The 25,140-nt window shown below is 45.9% G+C and overlaps 2 protein-coding genes across 3 annotated transcripts; one reads left to right on the plus strand and one right to left on the minus strand.

The window, feature by feature from the left end:
- Positions 1 to 810: 810 nt before the first annotated feature.
- Positions 811 to 19,037, minus strand: Dpm1 (dolichyl-phosphate mannosyltransferase subunit 1, catalytic). 2 transcript variants are annotated; one of them, XM_005074432.4, is made up of 9 exons: positions 18,877 to 19,037; positions 15,715 to 15,814; positions 11,605 to 11,638; positions 8,395 to 8,471; positions 8,159 to 8,184; positions 6,503 to 6,598; positions 2,877 to 2,945; positions 1,884 to 1,998; positions 811 to 1,146 (listed from the first exon to the last, which is right to left on the minus strand). In XM_005074432.4, the coding sequence occupies exons 1-9, from the start codon at positions 19,035 to 19,037 to the stop codon at positions 1,042 to 1,044; spliced, it is 783 nt and encodes a 260-aa protein (XP_005074489.1). In that variant the 3' UTR covers positions 811 to 1,041. The 2 variants fall into 2 exon arrangements, with proteins under 2 accessions (XP_005074489.1, XP_012972123.1); XM_013116669.3 differs by lacking the exon at positions 2,877 to 2,945.
- A 233-nt stretch (positions 19,038 to 19,270) lies between these two features.
- On the plus strand, positions 19,271 to 21,311 carry Mocs3 (molybdenum cofactor synthesis 3). The gene has a single exon (XM_005074436.4). The coding sequence runs from the start codon at positions 19,271 to 19,273 to the stop codon at positions 20,699 to 20,701; it is 1,431 nt and encodes a 476-aa protein (XP_005074493.2). The 3' UTR covers positions 20,702 to 21,311.
- Positions 21,312 to 25,140: the final 3,829 nt, after the last annotated feature.

The raw sequence follows: 25,140 nt of genomic DNA on the forward strand, positions 1-25,140 counted from the left end.
AGTAAGGTGGGAACACAGATACCCAGGTGTGTGTCCAAGTGATGGCACACATCATAGTCCCACCACTTGAGAGGCGAGGGCAAGAGGACTGGTGGTTCAAGGCCAGCCTACTGCAGAGGAGGACAGGAGCCATCTTGGGCTCTGCTAAATGTGATTATCAAATGACCTAGAGGGAAATGCTGCCTCTTTCTTGCAAAGGACAGGCAACTAGATCATGTATTTCCTCAAAACCTAAAACATGCTACATGACCTGAAAGCTATGCTACAGATAGAAATTCACTGACTTTTCAGAGTTAGATAAGGTTGGTGAATGGAGTATTTGCCCCAGCTGCATGGAACAACGTATTCTTCATTTTAACAAGGAGGACATCTTTCTGGATGGAGAAAAATCGTATATACATTTTTGTCACTGTGGTAAGTTTGTTGAGGTATTGGAATAATGTAAAAAGTATTTTGAGATAAAATACTGTCTTCCCAACAGAAGTCAGTGCTCAAAAGGAAAAAAACAAAACAAAATGGCAGCTATGTGGCGGCCACTGTCAAGTTCTTTTCCACCTTACAACGTATACTTTGCACAGACGAGCACTCTGACCAGGCTAACACTGTGTGCCGAGCGCACTACTTTATCTAGGTTCAGAAATCTGAGATTTTATTTCTTTTTCAGTTCATACATGAACTGTGTTTTGTAAATGTAATTAACTTTCCCTTTCTAACATCTCGGTATACAGAACTAACAACCTAGTTTTATGGAGTATTTCATATTTTCTCATAAGAAACTCTGCATCAACATACCTAATGAAAGCAGCAACATTTTAGACAAACCTATATACATTTATTTATAGGTCTTAATACAGCACAATATACATGAAAATTGAGAACATTGCTCATTAAACCTAACTTTAACTTTTAGTTTGAAAATGGAGTTTCTCCAGAGAAACTACCAGTATGAAATGCACCTCACCTTTGCTCATGTATCACGAGAGCACTGATCAAAGCCATTTAATTGAAATGAGCATGGTAAGTATAAATGAGTAATTTCTTTTATGTAGTAGCAAAGAGAGTCAATAATCCTTTCAGGAAAGAGACTATTTCATTTCCTCCCAACTTGGATTCACCATAAACTCGATCCACAAATGATATTGGAACCTGGTTAAAAAATACATACACAGTAAAGTCAGTCTTCAAGGTAGGAGTACAGCATTCCTGACACAGGAACAAAGCCTCAGCCTGCAGCCTCAGTCTTACACGTACACTGACACTCATGGCTCTTCACATAACTATCCTCCAGCATATTATCAAAATTTATGTCACCTGACTCAAATCTATAGCTGTCTGACAAGTACTGACCCCAAATATTATGTTAGTCCATTCAAATTTCAGGATGTATTTCCAGAAAAACCACACTTTAAAGTTAAATGACTTTTCATTTTTTTCTCTCTTCAGTTTGCTACATTTAATGATCATGGTGGAATTACATCACAAATTTTCTAATGTTCACAAGGGAAGAGACATTCTGGCAGTGGGTATTTTCTTGCTTTGAGTAAGGTTTTGGTAACCATGCAGCCTGAAACCCTGCCTCCAGCCTGTGCACTCTAACCCTGAACATTTACTAAGAAGAAAAGCAGCCAAGGAACTCATAATGTAAAGCTCACTATTCAGAAGACACAACTCCGAAGTACCAGAAACTTCACTATATACAAGGAAACACACCTTGGCATAAGCCCCAGTAGGTCAAATACAGTCATTTCAATGTTCACTATGTAGTGTATGGACACTCCATATAGCTGCAAGTCTAAGACCCTGCTAATTCAGCAGTTAGGAAAGCCATGCATTTTGTAAATCTGTTTCTGGGGAGTAGCACACAGAACTTGGCAGTCGCTCACCTCACCAATGGTGTAATTCAACTGTCTTGCTCGAACAATCATCTCCATCTGAAAGACATATCCTTTGGAGACACATTTTTCTATTAATTTCTGCAGAACTTCTTTTCGGTACAATCTGTAAGAAAACAGTATTTATGAACTTGTGGACATGTGTCTATCACACAGATCCTGAACTTCCAGAACTCACTGGTGCCTATAATCTAAAACTCAGTAGTCCCAGGTATAAAGACAGGTTATTAGAACTTGTGATACTTTTGAAAATGAGTTCTTAGTGTCTTATTGAGATTTATACTATTAGAAATTATTAAAATATGGTAAATTAGCTACCTGATACACAATCACCTGTACTTTTGGTTTTGAAACTGCTTTAACATCAGCCTTTGAACTGGACATGCAGGAATGGCAGAACTGACAGATGAAGATATGACACATGCCAAGGAAATAAGCAGCCCAGCAGTTAAGAGGTATAAGCTTGCCAAAATAGGCCAAGGTCCTGAGGACAATCAGTCCACCTGGGAACAACTGTTAATACTATGGGCGGGCTAGGTTAGACTAGGACTATAGGCATCAAGAGATGAAGGCCATCATGCAGACTTCTGTGAACAATCCAGGTCACAAGCACTTGTTGTGGTAGGCAAGCACACCTAGCCATTCAATTATATGGCACACTCAGTTTATAAAGTAAGATGGAGAAAATGTGTGGGGAAACTAATCCTTTTGTTTAGTAAATTCAAGCAGCAGGAGGTATCAGTTTTTAGACAGTAGGCAGGGAAGTTTCAATTTCTTTTTAGTCAGTCCACCCCCCCTCCCCAGTCAGGATTTCTCTGTATCTTTAGAGCCTGTCCTGGAATAGACCAAGGCTGGCCTTGAATTCACAGAGATCAGTCTGTCTCTGCCTCTGCAGAGCTGGGGATTAAAGCCGCGTGCCACTACCACCTGACCTCTTAACACAAAGAACCAAGGGAAAAGTTCCAGGTATAAAACAAACACTACCTGAAGCTTCCTGTTAAGTCCGACGCTCCTGGTCTCAGCAAAATCTGAGTTATAAAATTGGCCCCACGGCTGCCAAATTAATCAGATTTTCCTTATTAATATATTTTAGAAACAAGAGAAACATATCCAAGAACACAACAAATGCTAGCCATTAATAAATATGATACCAATTTCACCCACAAAAGTTAATTCTTTAGAGCAAAGAGGCAGTGCAATGAGATCTGACACTTCACAAAAGAATAGGAAACTTTTGCCCTTTGCAAGTGAACAGATATGAAAGTAACTATCCCACTAAACTTTGCTAAGAGAGAAGGGCTGGGGAGTTGGGAGAGTGCTTACCAACACACACACACACAGACACACCAGCACTTCGTGGGCAGGGTGTGGCAATGATTGCTTGGGTAACGTGAGACAGCCCCCCCCCCGCAATCCTCCACCCCCACGAAACTTTAGTCAAGGAGAAAAATTAGTCATTTAAACCCATAAATGCTCTGGTATAAAAAGGTCAAGGATTTGATAATGAGTTTGCCATGAAGAAAAAGATATGGTTTGATAAGTTTCTTTTTCAGATTCCAGCAGAGACTGACTTTACACCTATCAGGAAGATCACAAACTCCAGAAGAACAACAGCGTGAAAACGGGGTAAGGGGTGGGGTGCTTCAGGTGGTGTCTGGACACTGCACTCTGATCCTGTGCATTGGCTTAAACTGGAGACGTATTCTCCTGGTTTTAGAGCACGAGCAGAAGTTAAAAAACAAGGTGCTAGACAAGTGTGAAGGGGGTGGTGGCGGTGCCTTTCTGATGTCTTAAAAGGATGCTAATCCCATCAAAGGGCTCATTTCATTATCTTCCAAATCAATCACCTCCCAAAGACTCCAAAACACTGGGGTTAGGGGGTTCTCAATTAATGTGGGAATTTGTGAAACACACTCAGTCCATAACAATGGCTCTAGATTAACAGAATCCTCACAATTGGCAGTCACAAGTTATTTGAGACTGCTGTATTAGCATTTCAAAGAGTGTGTCAAGGGCATGAAGAAAGTGACTTTTGCATGGCAGCCATTTTAGCAACACAGGTTCAGAGAGGTTTTTTGGGATGGTAGAGAATCACTCTCCAAAGCCCCCAAATGAAGGCTTCCTTAGAGAAGATGACTTAAAAAAAAAAAAAAAAGCTGAGCATTGGTGACACATGCCTTTAATTCCAGCACTCGGGATACAGAGGCAGGAGGATCTCTGTGAGTTCAAGGCCAGCCTGTTCTATAAGAGTTCCACAACAGCCAGGACTAAACACAGAGACACCCCTCCCCCCAAACAAAACAGAACAAAAGCTTAAATAAATCACAATGTTAGAAGCTGCAGCTGCAATGATGGCTACCAACCAACATGCCTCAGTTACATCTACACGCGTGACACTATTCCAAGATATAGGTGCCCCCTCACTACAAACGTGAGCTTTGGAGAGTCAGATTTTGTGGTGCTTTAAAATCGAGTGACCCCCAAAGACATATATTTGAATACTAGGTTCCTAGTTGATGGAACTGTTCAGGAAGGATTAGGAGATGCGTGTGGCCTTGTTGGAGAAGGGTGTCACTAGGGGTGGGTTTTGAGGTTTCCAAAGCTCATGCCAGGCCCAGTCTTGTTCTCTCTGCCTCCAACTTGCTGATGAGGATGGAAGCTCTTAGCTAGTGACCAGCACTGCACCTCCCTGCCTGCTGTGCTTCCTGTCATGATCATCAGGGATTAAGCCCCTGGTTAAATGCTTTCCCTTACAATTTGCTATGGTCATGGTGTCTCTTCACAGCTGCAGAATACTAACAGACAGAAGTGTCTGTCTGTACTACTGTGTAAGATCATTTTTGAGTGGGCTTTTTTGTTTAAGACAAGGTCATAATCATCCCAGGCTAGCCCTGCCCCTACTTCCAGTGTGCTAGATTAGGTAAATGGTTGCTACATCTAGTTCATGTGGATGTACTAGGGACTTCCCCAGCCCTCAATGTTTTTTTTTTTTTTTAACCTTATAGTTATTTAGGACAGAATCTTGTTATGCTGCCCAAGTTGGTCCCAAAAGCCCATGTTTAAGTAATCTTCCTGCTTCAGCCTCTTGAATATGGGAGACAACAGGCACATGCCACACTGCCCAGTGATGATGGATTTTTACCTGGATGGTGTGGAATTCTTGCATGATTCAAACTCACCTTGAATTAGAATGTTCTGATTAAAATGTGCTAAAGGTCACTCAGTCTGGGTTTGAATTCATTATGGGTCACACTAAGAGACTTAGAGCCTACACAGTGCACACAGTAACTACTATCACCAGATGTAATTAAATGCCACAACTAAAAGGCCAGAATGTGCTCATGATTAGAACTCCCTAATTGTAATTAACAGGTGAATCAATGACCAAGTTCAAAATGCCTTTGAAGATTAATAACTCATTTTCAGCCTTGGCTGAGCCTGCCTCTAACCTCTGGAGACTTTTAGTCATGTAGTCTACAATGGGCATGAGAAGGACAGCAGTTGCTATGTGTACTTCTCTCCTCACAAGATTCCAGTGTTTAGCAGGATTGAAAACTACGACTTATCCAATGTCTTTATTTCACAGAAGATCAAGTCTCTTAAGTGTTTTAAATGACTATCCCAAGATTCCTTAACTGAGGCAAGTTTAACTGCAATTGGATAAAGCAGTGACGGAAGACATTACTGGTAGGTACGAGTCTCTCCCTCCTATCACTCAGTGACACCGAGTGGGGTACACTGTGTATCTCAGTTCCTTATGGGTCGTCACACCAAGAGCCAGACTATTCCCCTACTATTTGTTTATGGAAAGCACTGATCTCATAGGAGCCCTAGCAGCACATGTGGGGAGTAGGGAGATGGCTCAGGCACCAAAGTGCCATACTCAAATGCATGAAGGCACTGGGATCCCGAGAATCCTCACTGAAAGCCAGGCAGAAACCCTATCTCAAAGCACAAGGTGGAAGTAGCCTGAAGAACAACACCTAAATAATGCCTTCAGTGCACTTGCTCTCCCATCTGTCTGACACGCACACACGCACGCACGCACGCAGAGCTATCAGAAGTAAGACATCCCAGCCAACCACCAGCACTAACTGCCTGGTGTGTGACCTACGAGCTCAGCCAACCCTGTGTGAAGGGAGCTAGCTGCAGGAGCAAGGCCAGGTGAAGGCATCAGTCACAGTCCATGGAACCCCACCCAACTTGGAGATGGGTTGTCAGACAGTATCAGAAAACTAGAAGTAAAGTTTTAAAAAGGTACATATACAAGGTAACACAATATTGAGAAACATAATTTTAACAAAGGCCTGTCTGACTTAAAAGCTGCTATTCTAACTATTATACAAACTACAATCAAAACAGTGATTCTGTTGATGCAGACCAATGCTATCAAGGGTTCCAATATTTGTGCTGATTTTCTTCCAAATGGCTAAAGTAAAACTCTTGGCAAAGGAAAAACTGTAGGTAAGACACTATCTGGAAAAGTTTTATTGGCAGTTACAACCTGATGCTACACACCCAAAGGCCCTGACTGTGGTAATCTAATCCCTGAATTCCATCTATTTTCCTTGTAGAGAAATCACATAACATGCACACATACACACACGTACCTGATTATCTTTCTTTTCAAATCCCAGCCATAAACACCCCCATTTCCTTTGTAGCGAGTTCCAGAGACAATATCAAAATTACCCTCCTTTTGTTTCCTGTGGAAAAAAGTAACTCAATTAGAGAAAGCTCTTAGGTTTTCAACAGGCATCTTTATAAGCCACACAATTAAGTTTCAAGGGGAGCAGAGGCAAAGCATGAAGCCAAACAGATAACCTGACTGTGCAAAATGAGTCTTTCAAACCTGAGCTGATCCTGAAGTTTTGAAAAATTTTGGGCAGGTAGTTTTGGGGTATATAAGAAAGCAAGCTAAGCAGGCCAGTTAAACAGTGTTTCTCTATGGCGTCTGTTCCGGTTCCTATCCTGACTTTTCTCAGGGATGAAGAGATCTGGAAGTGCACAATAATATCAACTCTGTTGTCAGACTTTCTTTTGGGACTACCACCTCCCCTATAATGACATGGAGACTTAGTATCATGAAAGCTTAGCCTTTAGCTTAGGCTTGTTTAAGTTCTTTGTAACTTAAGTTAACCTGTTTCTATTCATCTACATTCTGCCATGTGGCTCTTTACCTGTCCTCCATTCTGTATGCTGACTTCCTCCGTATCTAGCTGGCAAAATTCCTGTGCCTACATTCATCCCCATGAGTTCCTCACCCTGCCTGGAAGTTCTGCCTAGCTATTGGCTGTTCAGCTTTTTATTAAACCAACCACAGTGACACATCTTCACACAGTGTGATAAACTATCCCAAAGCAAAACTCTTGCTTCCCCACATTGCTTTTGGCCATGGTGTTTGTCACAGCATAGAAACCTGATGAAGACTATGGCTGTTTTCACTGCAGGCACTCCTTACCTCAATAGACTCACACCAGTAATGTCAGAATATACTAAAATGGCTACAGCAAAGCTCATGAGTCTTGATGTATTCCCCAAATCGCTTCCCAGAGAGGCTCTGTCTATGACTCACATCCTTCAGTAGCACGGTACATGTGCAGTTGACGACCTCACTGGCTAAAAGCCTCCACCTGTGACAGACTCAACTGGGACAGGCACCTTCATTACAACAGGATGGTTCCCTTTAATTCCCTCTTGTACGCAGTGGCTGCGGACGGGCAAGGTAATGAGGGTTACACTGTGCAGTCATGATGCCTGGAGTCCTGGACCCTTGGACCAAATCCTATTGTCTATGGTCTTTGACTATAATACATCATGTCTAATACTAGACAACAAGGACTTCATCTTTTCTGTATTCCGAAATAAAAGAAAACACGACCACCTATTGATGGCTCCTAAGGGCTCTTAAAATAAGTTATGTAGCCACAGACCTATATTTATGAGTACCAAGTCTCTGTCAGTTAAATTTTGACAGAAAAATTTTATATATATTTTAAATAAACAAACTGAATTTTAAATTTCTCATATTAGAAATACTAGTAACAAGGTTAGAGAGATAACTCAGCAGTTAAGAGCTATGGCTGTTCTTCTAGGGTCCTGAATTAATTTCCAGCAACCACACGGTGGCTCACAGCCATCTATAATAGAACTTGATGCCCTCTTCTGGTGTGCAGATATATATATGTAGAGCACTCATACATAAAATAGAAATAATAAAGAAAGGCAGCACTCTCCCTCCAAGAAATAATAGAAACAGTACCTACCTGATAAATTCAGGAATAAATTTGGGCTGAAATTTGGAAAGAATAAACAATAAGTCAGCAACATATGACAAGTCTATCATATGTCAAGAAAGGCAAATTGGGTGTGGTGGTACATACCTATATTCTTAGCATTCAAAGGATAAAACAGGGGCATCCCCACACTTTCCAGATCAGTCTAGATGACAGAGCAAGACCATCTCAACACAGACTAGAACAAGAGCGGGGAAGCCACTTACATGGTGTGAGAGATCAGCATCCATAATAATGACATAGTTTCCTGTGGCATGTTTTATTCCATGAATATAGGCAGTTCCTAAAAATGAAAAGTAGTTAGACTCATTATCAAAAACAACAAGGAGCTGAGATCTGGCTCAGCAATTAAGAGCACTGATTGCTCTTCCAGAGGACCCAGGTTCTAGTCCCAGCACTGACTGATATGACAGCCCATGACCACTTCAGGCTATGTGCTCCCCTGTTCTGGCCTCTGCAGACACTTCATGTTCATGGTATAGACACACACTTAGGCAAAACACTCATTTATAAAATTTGAAAAACAAAAACAACAACAAAAGCCCACCCAAAATGCTTAGGTCTACATTTAAATAGGAAAAGAAATCACTTTGCATTGTAAAAGCAAACATTTGTCCTCCTCTAAGCGACCCAGCTGGTAACTCTCCATATTCAGTGGCACAGGCCACATGTATTACAAACACAATCAAGAAGGTAGGTGGCTACCCATCCTCCATTCTGATGTCAACTTAATGAAAAACAACAAACCAACCATCCTTATATTTAAAATTAGCAAAATTAAAAAAAATAAAAAATAAATGCCGAATACAAAAGTCTCCTTTCTATTTTGGGGGGGTGGGGAGCGGTTTAAGTCCAGGTTTCACTCTATAGCTCAGACTGACCTTGGGCCCAGGAGATCCTTGTGCCTCAACCTCAAACTGCTAAGAGTTATCGTGCCAAGCTTCAAAAGTTTCAGAGTTTATATACATTACTGTACGCTCATGGTCTCTGGTCAATCCCACCCCCCAACCCCCCCCAAAAAACTGCCAAACCTTCATGCTAGCTCTTTAGAGTCTTCTTGAGACAGAGGCCAGGTTCTCAGAGCTCCATATTTACAGATCAGCTTCCTATCACTGCCATCCTATCTATTTCAGAAACCTCAAATGTACTCCAATCATCCCCCTCCCCCCAATTCCTAGCCCTCTAACAAGCTACTGCACAAATGGCATCAGGTGTGTCACTCTACCAGTGACTCCCCCTCTGTGATGACAAGGTGTACTGGCTGTCCATCCCAACCATCGTTAACTCCCTACTCTGCCACCACTTTCACAGTGCTCAGGCATTACCTGCTGGCCACAGTTTCATTCCCCAGTCAGTTTCCCTCCTGTTCTTCCCTGTACTCCAGTCAGTTCCCAATGGAGCGGTCTACTGAAGGTCAACTGCGGTTTGCCCAGGTACAGCAGGCCCTATAGAGTATGTGGTCAGGGGCCCAGTTGTCTTACTTTTGCTGTCTCTGTGCAGAGTCTCCCATTCAGGGCTTGGCTGATAGCTATGCCAGGAAGACTGGGGGTTCCTGTACTCTCTACCCTGAGTACCATCACAATCCACAGCAGTCAGGTTGCAATGGCTGATACCAGTTGAGCATCTCAAAATGAGAGACTTTTTGAATTTTGTTGTTGTGTTTTGGGGGGGGGGTTCTTTTTTTTTTGAGACAGGATCTCACTATGTAGCTACCTCTGGCTAGCCTGGAATTTGTTATATAGACCAGGCTGACCTCAAACTCATAAAGATCCACCTGCATCTACTTCCTGAGTGCTGAGGTTAAAGGCGTGCACCACTAGACCTGGATAGGGAAGCTTTTCAATGTTCCAACTACTGTGAAACCATGTGTTTGAGGTGACAGAAATGCCAAGTCCCTTGATCTGATCCTTGCACACTACACAGAAGCTAGTGTCACAGAGTGGACAGTTACTATGGAGAAATGAAAGCAAAAACAAGTTTTAAAAACAAAACATCACACACATTTCACTTAGAGCACCCAGCTTTCCTAACAACTTCAACTGGCTGGCTAATATTTTCACTAACTGTTTGAAAACTCTTTGTGGCTTTCTTTGATGGCATTTTCCAGATCATTTAAACCTTAAAGAATCCTTTTTCCCTTTTCCACGTGTGTTTGAGGTATGTACGCATGTGTATATGCACACCTTTCCTCTTTGTAGGAGTGAGGTGTGCACATGTAAGCCTGCGGAGATTCAAAGCTGACGTTAGAGGTCATGCTCAATCCTTCTTTCACTTCATTTATTAAGGCAGGGTCTCTCAACCAAACCCAGAGCTCACTGACCTGGCTAGTTTCCCTCCTTCCGGGCTGAATTACAGGTGAGCCACTACGTACACCCAGCACCTCTGCAGACTGAGCTGTGGTCCTTGTGCATGTGCAAGCACTTTAACTGTTGAGCCATCTCCCAGCCTCAGGGTAATAGCTTCCATCTGTTAAGAGCTATGAAATGAAGGCATCTCAAGTCTCATCTCAAAATCACTGGGCTCACTGGAAAGACCTAGAACACAAGTTCTCAATCCATGTGTGGGTCTCGACCCCTTCCGGGATCAAATGACCTTTTCAACAGGGGTTGAATACCAGGTATCCTTCATATCAGATATTTATATTACGATTCATAACAGGAAAACTAATTATGAAGTAGCAATAAAATAATTTTATGGTTGGGGTTCACCACAACATGAACTATATTAAAGGATCAAAGCATTAGGAAAGAACCACTGCTCTAGAATGTTCTAAATAATCACCTGATAGACTTACCATTTAAAGACTTTGCAAAGTATATACTGGTCCAAGATGTACACTCTCAGACTCATTCCTTGGCTCTTCCTTTATCTAGGTTACATTATAGGGAACCAGGCTGTTGTGTTCCCGACAGTTTTGGGAGGCACAAGTGAAGAGTGAGTGAGTGTGTGTGTGTGTGACATCTAAGTAATCCTCTCTGCATGGCATCTAGCGGCATCAACTGAGCAGCTTCCACAGCTCCACCCTTAGCCACCTTTGCCCTCCCTACATTCTACTCCCTCTAAACAGACCAGGTCTCTGGGCCCTACCAATCGCCTCCCCACCCCCCACTCCAGCTCCTCAGTCATCAGTCATTCCTCTCCTAGTAGCTCAGCTTTTTATCAGGCTTCTGAGCAATTGCTTTCCTGTTAACTAGAATCCTTGAATTAAATTTCCTATTTGGACAGAATTACAGTGGTTTATGTTTCTCGAAGTGGGTCCTGAGACAGGCAACTCAAGTGAAACCACTAGGATGTCCTGAAGATCACGCAGGATCACTAAAGGACACCACAGCGGACTGTACTTGGCCCTTTTTCCAAACTGGGAAAACACAGTGAAAAATATGAATAGGGCAGGTGACAGGAAATGGTGTACTTACCCAGGCCCAGCTTTTTCTCCCGTGGTCTTAGGAGCTGCAAGAAAAAGAAACATGTCAACACAAAAAGACAAAAATAGTTTAAATTTTATTTTATTCCTATAAATGCGTACTCAAGACTAGTTTCAGGGATCATTTCTTAAGTTTGTTACTATAATACAAACTCATTTAAAAAGATTAGTTGAATTTATTAGACCTTGAAGCATCGTATGTTCTTTTTCCCCCCAAACCAAAAAGGTATTTGGGGGCTGGAGATGTAGCCTATCAAGCATGAAGAGAGGGCTCCCCTCCTCAGCACTACATAAACTGTGGTGTAACTCCAGCAATACCAGTGTTTGGGGGGTAGGGCTAAGAGTCAGGAGCTCAAGCTCAGCTAGTCTGAACCAGCCCAGACTTCAGGATACCTAATTCTAACAACAAAGCAAAGACAGTAGCCACCACTCCAGCCAGTACAACAATATTTTTTCTTTTGATTTTTGTTTCTGCTTTTTCGAGACAGGGTTTCTCTATGTAATAGTTCTGGAACTTGCTTTGTAGACCAGGCTGGCCTTGACTCACAGAGATTTGTCTGCCTCTGTCTCCCAAGTACTGAGATTAAAGGCATATGGTACCATATCCCAAAGTTTTTAGATTTTTAAATTTTGTTTTATGTGTATGAGCGTTTGCCTGCATGTACGTCTGTGTAGCATGTGCATGCCAGGTGCCCATGAAAACCACAAGGAGATGTTGGAGTCCTTGGAACAGAGTTAGGTAAAATTTCACACCACCTTCTGGTTCTACTCTTGTATGAAACAGAATCATCTTCACATCTATCATACTTGTTTGTTGCTGTGTCTGTGGAGACAAGGTCTCACTGTGTATCTATCCCTGGCTGGTCTGAAACTCACTACATAGATGAGGCTGGCCTCTGCTTCCCAAATGCTGGGATTAAAGGCATGCACTACCTCACCCAGCCACATATACCATTTCTAATGAGCACTACTAGTTGATTCCTTTTTAGAGAAACTGAGCCTTTAGCAAATAATTCTATGGCTTTCCAAAGCTTTGTGTGTCATTATTCATTTTCCCAAACTTTAAACACTGTTGCCACTACTTTCCTCTGCCAGCTTAACAATGCCTTCCCTGAACGACACTGAGCTTGTTCTCCACTGCTCCAGTAACACATTCCATTTACTTTCCAACAGTTTTTGTTTACTCATGTGTCTGCCACGTGAGTACAGCATTCCCATTTTCCTGAATAACTCAGAAAGGCACCAATGCTTTGGCCCTTTCACGTCTTTCTCGTTCACTAGTATAGCTGCCAAGAGAAGGCACGCTGCCCCAAGTACACTGGGCTTCCTGAGTCTCTGCAGCCCCTCTCCTGCCATGCAGCTGCTGACAACAGGCTTTTCTGTCTTCTGTATTCCTTCCCGGCAGCTGCCAAGACGTACAGCTTGCCTATCCTCAAGTCTTTCTTTTAAACCCCCCAAAAATTGCCCTCAAACTTAAAAAAATCAATAAAACAGCCATAAAATGATGAGTCAGTGTTAGAGTTGCAAGGATCACACCTGCAATCCAAGCATTTGGGAGGCTGAGGCTGGAGGATCATAGTGAATTCCAGGCCAGCCTGGGATCCTGAGGGTGGGGGGGGTGAGATTGTCTGGTTCTACAGGGAAACAATGATTATAAATGCAAATTTTCTTGTTTTCTTTTGTTGTTGTTGGTACAGGGTCTGACTATGTATCTTTGGCTTGCTGGGAACTTGTTATATATAACAGGACCTCCAACTCATAAGATCTGCTTGCCTCTGCCTCTTGAGTGTTGGGATTAAAAGAGTACACCATCACATCCAGGAAGGTATGTGTTAAGGAAATCCTGGACAACAGTTCACTTTCTTACAACGCTCGAGCCAGGACTTCATATAAGAACCTCAGATTAGCCTCACATGCTACTCAGAGACCGACTACAAGTGTTACAGCTAGTCAGTCCTCTTGAGACTTAACCATTGTTTTAGTTTTTTATAGGATCCCATAGAGAAACCATTGCCCCCAACATTACTATGAGACCTTGGGTGATTGTCCAGGTAGCCAGCCATTTCTGTCATTTCCCGCACCTTTTGCAAGTTGTATGTTAGAACTTGCTGCTTACTCAGGTAATATTATTTTCCTTCTCAAGTCTTTGATGGAGTTAAAGACTAGGTAGTCACAGTTACTATCCTCTCATATCTAAGCCAAGACATTTCGGTACAAGACTAGACTCCTCAGGATAGGACAGCTGCTGGAACAATCTCTGTTATTTCCCAATTGCCACAGCCTGGACATTCAATGTGTGTTTCCTGCTCGCTGTTGTTCTTCATGGTTGTAGTTCTAATTTTGTGTTTTGTTTTGTTTTTTCCTTTTCTTTCTCCTGGACAGTATTTGATATTTGTTCTTATCGTATATAGCTTTGCATTAGGTTTAGAACCCTCTTATTTAGACAATAAGGGGAATTGTTGTGGGAACTCATTCAGCCAATTATAGTCTTTGGGATACTGGCCCATTAAGGCATGGCCTTAGGTGCTATGTGTGAACTGACAAGAGAGAGAAGCATTCTCTCTTCCCCTCCCCACACCTCTCTGAGGTGGTGGTTGGAGATAGGATTGCAGCTTCTAGTGCCCCTGGGCAGAAGACCTTGGCAATTCTCTACTTATCTGTCATTCACAAGTGACTCCTCAATAAATATTTGATATCCCTTTATTTTGGGCTCTCGTGGACTGTCTTTCCATCTTTCTTTACAAAAGACAGCTGAGGATACAGCTCAGTGGTAGAATAGGGCATCTGCCTAGCACATGCAAGGCTCTAGGTTCAATTCTCTAGCACCACAGGGGAAAAGATCTAGTTTTCTTATGGTGATGAACTACTATTTCTTGAACAGCAAGTATCTAGAGAGTCTCCAAAGACCTCTGTTTCTCTGACAAAGGTTCTCTATCTGGAAAAGAGACAATGTTGTCCCCAAGGGGCACATGTAACAATATCAGGTGCATTTCAGCTTGCCAAGAAGGGAGAGAAGCTGCTAATGGCATGTTGTGGGTGGGTAGAGGCCAGAAATGCCACTAGGACAGGTCCCTACAGCAAATCATCCATTGATGTGTGCAAACCAGGAAACCCTTGATTTCAACGAACTGTAAGCACAAATGACAAATGCACAGCTAATACCAGAACATGTTTTAGAGTTAAATCTGTATTCAACTGTGTGCTTTTGGTCCAAGCCATCCACAGCAGAATTCACTACTATCTTGAAAGATTTAAAACACGACCAGTAATATAAATAAATATATATATATATATATATCTCATAGCAATTGCTAGTGAAGTCACAGCTATGCTGCACCTTTCTTTGCATGTATACACGTGTGTTTGTGTGCTGGGGTTACAGGCACCTGTGAGATACTAAGATCTGAACTCAGGTCCTTATAGGACAGCAAGAGCTTTCCCCAGTCCAGACACTCCTCTCTCACCCTCATGCTTAAATATATACTTAGAATATCTCCTACAAATTAACGTAAGAACATTTAATCATTATAGTAACAATATCTTCTAATAAGCTCTAACTCTGTTTCAAAAATGTCAAATTCATGAAGCCAGTATAAAATTGCCTCTGTGCCTGCCCAAGTCACTCCTACAGGACAGGCTTCATGGTGCAGTTAGAATGTCAAGTTTGGGATTTTGGGATTCAGAAAGTATCTATAGGATACTTCCCCTACTCTGTTGTAACTGCTTCAAGCCCTGAAGTCACTCCTGTTTGTCAGCTAATAGTCACCTTTTCTACCCACAAGCTCAGAGCCGTAGGCAGCACTGTGTACAAAGTACATGCTGACTCAGAGAAGGGAGTGAACAAGACAGAAACCCAAGAATGCCTTCCTGACGAGCTCTATAACCCACCACCAACAGTGTCACTCTTCAGTATATTAAGAAAATTTATTTGCAGAATCCATCATAAAGCCAGAGGCCAAGCCTGCTCTTTTGTTGTAGAATTAGCACTGGCCCACACATCACATACATAATTTTGATCCCAGAAGGGTCTGCTGCCTCTCATCTTTCCAGACTTTGTGTCTCACCACCCTTGCCACCACAGAGAGAGGGGTCTGTGACTTACAATTCTGTCTGACCCATAGATCTTTTCCAGTTGTTCGGCAACTTCTCTTGTCCCATCTGGGCTTCCATCATCTATGATTATAATTTCATAGTTGATCGCACTAAAATAAAGTTTAAATTTATATTAATGTTGGGTGATCATCTCTCAAATTTTTAAGTAACAAGTTAAAAGCAATGAGGATTGGGATATTCAAGGCCACTCTCAGCTATATTGACTTTCACAGGCAGCCTGCAGTGCCAGAGATCTTATTTCAAAATAAAGCAAAATAAAATCTTAGATGACAAGAGCAAATTTAAATAATTTGGAATTTATCAGCTTAATTTTACTTTTACATTTATTTATTTATGTTTTTTCAAGACAGGATTTTTATGTATAGTCCTGGCTGTCCTGGACCAGGCTGGCCTCAAACTCAAGAGATCTGCCTGGCTCTGCCATCAGAGTACTGGGTATGAGCCACCACTGACCAGTTATTTCACTCTTAAAATTACTTTCCTTATAGTCACACAATAGTTTCTACTCTAAAAACCATTCAGCAATAGTTGTCTGGTAGATAAATCCCCCCTACTGTACACATAATTGTCATTCCCAACACCCCTTTTATAACACATAAAGGGGAAGGAAAAGGAAGTGACACCTTCCTCTTGACTCTGATTAGGTACCTAGGAAATCAAGCAGGAAACAATAGACTGTTCAAGATTGTGAAAGCCAGCCCTGGCAAACCTGGCAGGTAAGAAACCAAACCTACATATCAAGAATAGGTACAATGGGGACTGGGAAGATGACTTAGTGGGTGACAGCACTTGTTATGCAAGCAATGGAAGCTGAATTTGGATCCTCAGCAGCCAAAAGGATGGGTATGATAAGACATTCCTGTAACTCCAGCACTGGCAGGTAGGAGGTTGAAACCCTCCAAATAACAGAAGCTTTAGACTGAGAGATACCCTGTTTCAAAAAATTCAAAGTAGAGGGTGAAAGAGGCAGGCAGGTAGCAGATGTTCTCAGTCAGCCTGTGTGTGCACACACCTTGCAACTTGCCTCCACAACATACACAAAAGAGTAGGGGCACTGACCAACTGACCACATACTGACCAGATAGCTCCCCACTGTTCTTTTATCTCTAGGATAGGTATATAATTTGTCAAAACACAGAAGATGTTGATTTTGAAAAAACGTATGTCACAAAGGGAAGTCATTCTTTATCAAAATTCCTCCCTTTCTGGTTTCAAATAAGCCATCTCACTAGAGGGTAAGGTAGTCTACACACCAAAACTACATTTGAGCTGTAGCTATTCCTATTAAACCTCATTTGATTCCAGAACATCCACTGCAAGATGCAGCTCACTGGCGGGGAGCTCCACCCCCTAGCAAACCAACCCCAAAACCACACACACACACACACACACACACACACACACACACACACACACACACACACACACAGACACAGACAGACCCCAGAGCTTTAGAGACTGAGGCAATCCAGGACAGCCTTGGTACAATGTAATAATGAAAGGAGCAGGGAAGTGGAGTGAGGAGGTACAGGTGTTGGACTCATAAATTAAGCAGAGCAACAAATACCATAAAACTAGTATACAAATCCAGAGCATATTAAAATGTTATGGTTAAGTTCTCTAATCTGGAAAAAGCAGGCAGAATCAATTTAAAAGATATGCATCATACATGGAAGAACCACTATATAGAAACTGACTTATTCAGCAATATAATCAAAACAGCAATCTTAAACCTGGCCAGTGGTGGTGGCACCAGCACTCGGGAGGCAGAGGCAGGTGGATCTCCAAATTTGAGGACAGCCTGGTCTACAGAGTGAGTTCCAGCACAGCCAAGGTTACAATGAGAAATCCTGTCTTGAAAAGTCAAAACCAAAACCAAACCAACCAACCAACCAACCACCACCACCACCAAAACAAACCAAAAAACATCCAACCAAATAACAAACAACAACAACAACAAGCCCAGCCAGCAATCCTGGCCGTGAGCGGTGGCACACATCTTTAGTCCCTGCATTTTGGGAAGCCGAGGCAGGCAGATGAGTTCCAGGTCAGTCTGGGCTACGTAATTCTGAAACCTTGTCTCAATCAAGCACACAAGGCTCATCTATGGCTTTCACCTATCAGTATGGTGAACTTGAGCTTTCTATACAGAGAAACAATGTATCAAGCATTGTTTTGTTTTTCTGAGACAGGGGCTATTAATGTAGCCCTGGCTGAAACTGAACTTGCTACAACCCTTCTGCCTCTGCAACCCTTGCACCCCCAAGCTTAACATCAAGTTTTTCTCACTGCCAAAAACATGGGCACAACATCCTGTTTTCATGTGAAAAGCGAAAGCCATTGAGCAAACTAAGAGCTCTGCAGACAATGTTCTCTGACAAGACTGACCTAAATACGCAGCGCTCTGCTATGGCATTCCACGTAACGTGCAAAAACACGTTTGTGTACTCTGATGGGAAAGACCGCCCAAGGTTCCCACAGCATGACACTCGCCAGGCCGTGACACAACTGACTCTGTACTGCTCTCATAAGGCATTTTAGTTTACGTAGACCTTTAAAAAATTGCGTAACACTTCCGGCGTCAAAATTCCCGTTCCTAAGGGCAGGGAATGGGGCTCAGTAGAACTCTGCGTAGCACTGAGCGGGGCCCCACGTTTCTGAACGCAAGCAAGCAAGCCAGCCAGCCCCCGTTTCTAATCACCGTGCCAAACAGCGCTCGGCGACGGCGCTCTCGCTTTTGCCTGCTCAGCAGCAGACAGCGCGACCATCGAGCTTACATAAGCGCTCGGCCCTGGGGTGGTGGCGTGAGCGCTGGCTCGGGGCTCCCGGCTCTGGCGGTGTGCACGCCGTGACCGGCCTCGCCCTCAACTAAAAGTGCAGTCAGCCCCTTCAGGGGAAAGACGTCGGGGGAAGGCGTGGGCCGGGGCGAGCGGCCGGGAGATCGACACGGATCTCGCCAGAGACCCGAGCAGGAATGAGAGAGAGAGAGAGCACGGGAGACAGAGGCGGGGAGGTCCGCCACGGCTTTCCTCGCCGGGGAAAGCCTCGAGGAGGCTCGGGCGGGAGCGGGGCCCAGGCCTCGGTGGGTCTCCCCGCGCCGGCCAACCGCCGACAGGCAGCCCGCGGCGCTCGCGCCAGCAGCTTCCGCTACCTCTCGGAGAAGCTCTTCACCAGCAGCCACACGATGAGCGGCAGGTTCTCGCGCTCGTTGTAGGTGGGCAGGAGTACCGAGTACTTGTCCTGACGCGAGGAGCGGCCCTGCGGCGGCCGAGGAGACGCAGCACCGCCGCGACTCGCCCCCGTGGAGGCCATGACGGAGCGGCGCGAGGCACCGGAAGCGGAAATGCGTCACCCGGCGCGGACCGCACCAAACTTCCGGGGCCCGAGGGAGTCCCGGCTCCCCTAGGCCTCGGTGTGGCTGCCTGGAAAACACTCAGGATTCCGTGACCGTCTCAAGTCGGCTGTGACGGTTCCCTCGGGAGACACCCGTTCGTTTCGTCTCCCCAAGCTCTAGGAAGAGTCTATAGCCGCCCGGTCGCCGAGAGATGGGTCACCGGAAACGGAAGGCGCTTCCCCGCCCACTTCCGGAAGAGGCTGTCATGGCGGCCCAGGAGGACGTAGCGGCCTTACGGGATGAGATCGCCCGGCGTGAGGAGGAGCTGGCCTCGCTGAAGCGGAGGCTGACCGCCGCCCTGGCGTCTGAGCCGGAGCCCGAGCGTCCGATCCCGTTGTCGCCGCTGCCCCCCAAGGCCGCGCTGTCGCGGGACGAGATCCTGCGCTACAGCCGCCAGCTGCTGCTGCCGGAGCTGGGCGTGCGCGGTCAGCTGCGCCTGGCCGCCGCCTCGGTGCTGGTGGTGGGCTGCGGCGGGCTGGGCTGCCCGCTGGCGCAGTACCTGGCGGCGGCCGGCGTGGGCCGCCTGGGCCTGGTGGACCACGACGTGGTGGAGACGAGCAACCTCGCCCGCCAGGTGCTGCACGGCGAGGCGCTGGCCGGCCACGCCAAGGCTCTGTCGGCGGCCGCCGCGCTGCGCCGCCTCAACTCGGCCGTGGAGTGCGTGCCGTACGCGCGCGCGCTCAGCGAGGCGTGGGCGCTCGAGCTGGTCCGCGCCTACGACGTGGTGGCCGACTGCTCCGACAACGCGCCCACGCGCTACCTGGTGAACGACGCGTGCGTGCTGGCGGGCCGGCCGCTGGTGTCGGCCAGCGCGCTGCGCTTCGAGGGCCAGATGACCGTCTACCACCACGACGGCGGGCCCTGCTACCGCTGCGTCTTCCCGCGGCCGCCCCCGGCCGAGACGGTGACCAACTGCGCGGACGGCGGCGTGCTCGGCGTGGTGCCCGGCGTGCTGGGCTGCGTGCAGGCGCTCGAGGTGCTCAAGATCGCCGCGGGGCTCGGGACGTCCTACAGCGGCAGCCTGCTGCTCTTCGACGGCCTCGGAGGCCACTTCCGCCGCATCCGGCTGCGGCGCCGGCGGCCTGACTGCGCCGTGTGCGGCCAGCAGCCCACCGTGACCCGCCTGCAGGACTACGAGGCCTTCTGCGGCTCCTCGGCCACCGACAAGTGCCGTGCCTTGAAGCTCCTGAGCCCCGAGGAGCGGGTTTCCGTGACCGATTACAAGCGGCTCCTGGACTGCGGAGCGCCCCACGTGCTGCTGGACGTCCGGCCTCAAGTGGAGGTGGACATCTGCCGTCTGCCGCACGCCCTCCACATCCCTTTGAACAAGCTAGAACGCAGGGATGCGGACAGCCTGAAGCTCTTAGGGGATGCCCTCCGGGAAGAGAAGCGCAATTCGCAGGAAGGGGCTGATCTCTCTGTGTTTGTGATTTGCAAACTGGGGAATGACTCCCAAAAAGCCGTGAGGGTCCTGCAGTCCTTAACGGCAGTGCCAGAGCTAGACTCTTTAACGGTCCAGGATATTGTAGGGGGGCTCATGGCCTGGGCCACCAAAATTGATGAGACATTTCCACAGTACTGAGGGGACAGCCTGCCATCCGAGCGGATCCATTAATTCGCACCTTTTCAGTAATGTAGGAAGATACTGGTCCCGCAGTCTCGGAACAAATGAAGTCTTTTTGCAAGGAGCTTTTTGAGAACACAGGATAAAATTGCTTCTGGAGCTGCCTTGTGTTTTGGGGACTTGTCAAGTACCTTCAACATAGGACGTGGAATCTGACAGGAGTTTTGTTCCAATCAGAATGCTCTCTAGGCCATCCATTTTATACCTGGATTCTTCACAGGTGGCACACTTGCATTCAGCCCGTTTTTAATTAAGGTGTTCTTTGGGAGGTTGGAGAAATGCCTTAGCACTGCCCCCCACCCCCACCCCGTTTTGACTTTGAGTTCTCCTGTGTTGGCTCTCCCCCAGCACCAGGCAGGTCTTCTACACAGACATACATGCAGGCAAAAACACCCAAAAAAGATACTGAGTCTTACTTCTACTTAACATGATAGGATGTATACCTTAGAGATACATAGCTGCAGAATGTTTTCATTGTCTGGAAATTGGTCGTTCTAGAACCTGTTATGAATGTCAGTGCAGTCTTGACAGCAAAATAAAGGAAACTGTGGGCCATCAGCTTCCCTCAGAAGTTGCTAACCTTTTTTCTAGTTCTTAGCTTCCGTGTCTACCTTAATGCCATACATATGAGACATTTGCCTAACTGCCCTATGGTTGTCCTGCTTTGGAATCTTCTAATCCAAGTCTCAGCCTTTTGGCTCCTACCTTTTGTCTGTTTTGATTCAATTTTTTTGTAGGCATTTTTTATGTTTGTTCACAAGGTAAACAGTTCACGAGGCCTGTCGGTGCAGGTCAGTCTTCCCAGCTACTCTAGAGGCTGAGGCAAGAGGTTCACAAGTTCAGGGCCCGTCTGAGCTACAGAGTGAGGTCAACCTGTGTGGCTGACCGAGAATTGTCTCAGAGTAGAAAGTATAGGGGGCTGAGAGTGTAGGTGAGCGGTAGCAGCAGCAGAGCTCGGGCTTCATCTCCAAGGCCACAGAGCAGAGTGAGCTGGCAGTCTGCCCTAATTCCAGTGTGCGTAACAAAGTGGATGCATTTGGTATGGGCTGCAAAAGGGTGTGTGAATTGAACCTGATTCCCCCGGGAGAGCAACCGGTGGTCAGCCATCTCTCTGGGCCCAGGCTTCTCTTTCTTTTTCTTTTTCTTTTTTCTTTTTTTTTTTTTTAAGGTAGGGTTTCAGTATGTAGCCCTGACTGTCCTGGAGCTCACTCTTTACACTAGGCTGGCCTCGAACTCAGAGATCCACCTGTCACTGTCCCCTCCCTAAGTGTTAGGATTAAAGGTGTACTTCTATAGCTAGACAAAGCCTTCTGCAGATCAGAGTCACCTCTTTGAACGCACCGATATCTATCTATCTATCTATCTATCTATCTATCTATCTATCTATCTATGGATTAGTAAGAGTCAAAGCTAGGCCAGACTTTCAGCTGTGAGTGGCTGCACCACACTGACCAGGCCCACTGAACAGCACGGTGGGCTGGAGCAGGTGTGTCATGTCTACTCCCAGGTCCCATGCACCTTCAAGTCTTTGTTTCCTAGCACTGTGTTTTCTTTTGGGACAGGGTCTTATTTGCTGACCATGCTGGCTTTGAAATCCAGTGACAGGCATGTGCCCCCATGTCAGACTTCCCAGGTATTTTGATGATCTGGTGATGGCAAGTGTTTGTGGACTGCAGAGATGGCTCAGCAGTTGGGAGCACTGGCTGCTCTTCATGAGGTTCTCAGTTCAATTTCCAGCATGTACATGGTGGCTCACAGCAAACTATCATGGAATCTGATTCCCTCTTCTGCTATACAGATAAACATTCAGGCAGAACACACACACACACACACACACACACACACACACACACACACACACACACACACACACATATATATACCTGAGTATAACTACAAATCTTAAGAACATGTTTGCAACTGCCTGGTAGACCAATCAGAATGAAAGTGAAGGAATGGAACAGGAGAGTCACAAAGGGAGGTTTGGAAGTTTGCACTTGGGATGTTTTAGGCCATATTAAACCCACAGATTAATTTCTGGTAGCAGCAGGTTAAACATACCAAATGGGTTAGGTTTAAAAACTACTGGAGCCTTGTGGTGGTGGCGCACAGATTTAATCCTAGCACTTAGGTGGCAGAAACAAGCAAATCTGTGAATTACAGGCCAGCCTGGTCTTCAGAGTGAGTTCTATGACTGTTAGAGCTACATAGAGAGACCCTGTCTCAAAAAAAACAAAACTACTCCAAAGTAGGGTTTGGAGAGATGGCTCAGCAGGCAAAGGACTCAGGTTCAGTTCCCAGCACCCACATGTAGCTCACAACTGTCTGTAACTCCAGCAGCAGGGGATTCAATACTTGATTCTGGCTCCATGACCATTGCACAAGTGTGGCATGGTATGCAGACATGTATTTAGACAAGCACTCAAATAAGAAACCCTAAAAAATAAAAAGGGATGGAATCAGCTTTCCACTGTAGTTGGAACCTGAATGCTGACAAATAGCCTGTAATGGAGAAGCTATTTTTCTTTTTTGGTTTTTCGAGACAGGATTTCTCTGTATTGTTTTGGAGGCTGTCCTGGAACTGTCTCTGTAGACCAGGCTGGCCTCGAACTCACAGAGATCCGCCTGCCTCTGCCTCCCAAGTGCTGGGATTAAAGGTGTGCGCCACCAACGCCCGGCGAAGCTATTTTTAAGGATGGGCAAGAGCTGGTGTGGACACAGCTGTAGACAAGACAGGTGGCTCCTGCAGCATGTGTTCCCATTCTAGAGACAATCCAGCAGAAGTCACCACACTGGAGAATGTACAGAAACGCGCGCGCGCGTGCGCGCGCGCACACACGTGCATGAGCGCCCTGGGAATTGAACCCAGGGCTTTATGTATCTAGGCAAGCACTCTTCCACTGAGTCCTCTTAAAATTGTGTTTTGAGCTCTGGTTTCACTAAATTGCCCAAGCTTCTCACAGGTTGACACACTTGTCACCAGCTCCCTCTTAAGCAAACAAAACAAAATCAAGTGTCCCTTTCCTCTCCCAAACCTCTCCCCTTCCCCATGGAGACAGCATAGGCTGTGAACCTGGTGAGAGTAGCAGCAGGCTCTTTGTTTGTTTCCAGACACAGTCTCACTGTAGGTCTGGCTGGCAGGGAATTTTATGTGTAGACCCGGCTGGCCTTGAGCTCACAGAGACCTGCCTGCCTCTGCCTCCCAATGCTGGGATTAAAAGGATGTGTCATCACGCCCAGCTAACAGGCTCTTTCTTATGTAACTTGTTTTCCAAGGTGAAGCCACACTCAGCAAGCTGCATCAGACCCTTCAGACTTTCTCTGGTAGGTCCCCACTTTAAGTGCCCAGTGTAAATAGCCTTTTCCTGGAGCCCTGTGCAGTCCATAGCTCATGTGACACCGAGATGGCCACCCTGCCCCTGGGATTTGCAGGTGGGCGAACAGCTGAATGGGTCAGGGTTAATGTGCAGTGAGCTGGACAGAAATCAGCTTACCCTGCCAACCAGGACATTTGCTGCCATGGCATATGGCAGGCCACAGGAGAGGCACACAGACCACACAGCTACACATCTGCTGCTCCACAGTCAGGGGTTTGGAGGAATATTCTTGCAGCCCTGGGGCAGTGAACAAATGGGCCTTTGCCTCCGGACTCTGGTTCTTCCTCAGCAGGCTCAGTCTTGGGGCCGTGATGCAGCGTCTCTGAAGGTTCCCACCACCTTCTGTCCCCAGTAACAGGGACACGGTGGAAGTGATGGAGGTGGACACCCTTTGTACTCTTCCAGAGTCCCAGGCACTGCAGAAGAGACCGAATCCTTAAAACCCGGGCACAGGGACAGGTGGTGGCGGCACACCTTTCATCCCAGCACTCAGGAGGCAGAGGCAGGGGGATCTCTATGAGTTTGATGCCAGTCTGGTCTACAGAGAGGGTTCCAGGACAGCCAAGGCTATACAGAGAAGCTCTGTCTCGAATTCCACTCACCCACCAAAAAACAAAACAAAACAAAAAAACAACAAACAAAAAAAAAACAAAAACAAAAAAACAAGGCAGGGACAGAATTACAACCAGTAGCATAACTGACAGGATCCCTGCTCAAATGCTTAAGGATTTCATCGCCACAAAGGTGTGCAATTTAGGTGCTTGTCACTAAGCCTGGTGACCTGAGTTCAGTGTGGGGTTCAATAACCTTGAACTTACACCAGAGACGTGAAGTATCTCATGATGGGGCGACCAGGCATTAACCCAGCCAGGTTTTTGTATGGCAGTCCCTGTGACGTCGATCATGAATGCGGTGGAGCTGCGCACTGTAGACACTCTGGTGATTGATCACAGTTGGGGGAGGTGCCCAGTGGCACTGAGTGGGGTGAGAGGAAGGGTTCCGGTGGTGGCACTCTGTGCT

This window comes from Mesocricetus auratus, unplaced genomic scaffold (assembly GCF_017639785.1).
Source record: "Mesocricetus auratus isolate SY011 unplaced genomic scaffold, BCM_Maur_2.0 Super-Scaffold_100028, whole genome shotgun sequence".
NCBI lineage: Eukaryota > Metazoa > Chordata > Mammalia > Rodentia > Cricetidae > Mesocricetus > Mesocricetus auratus.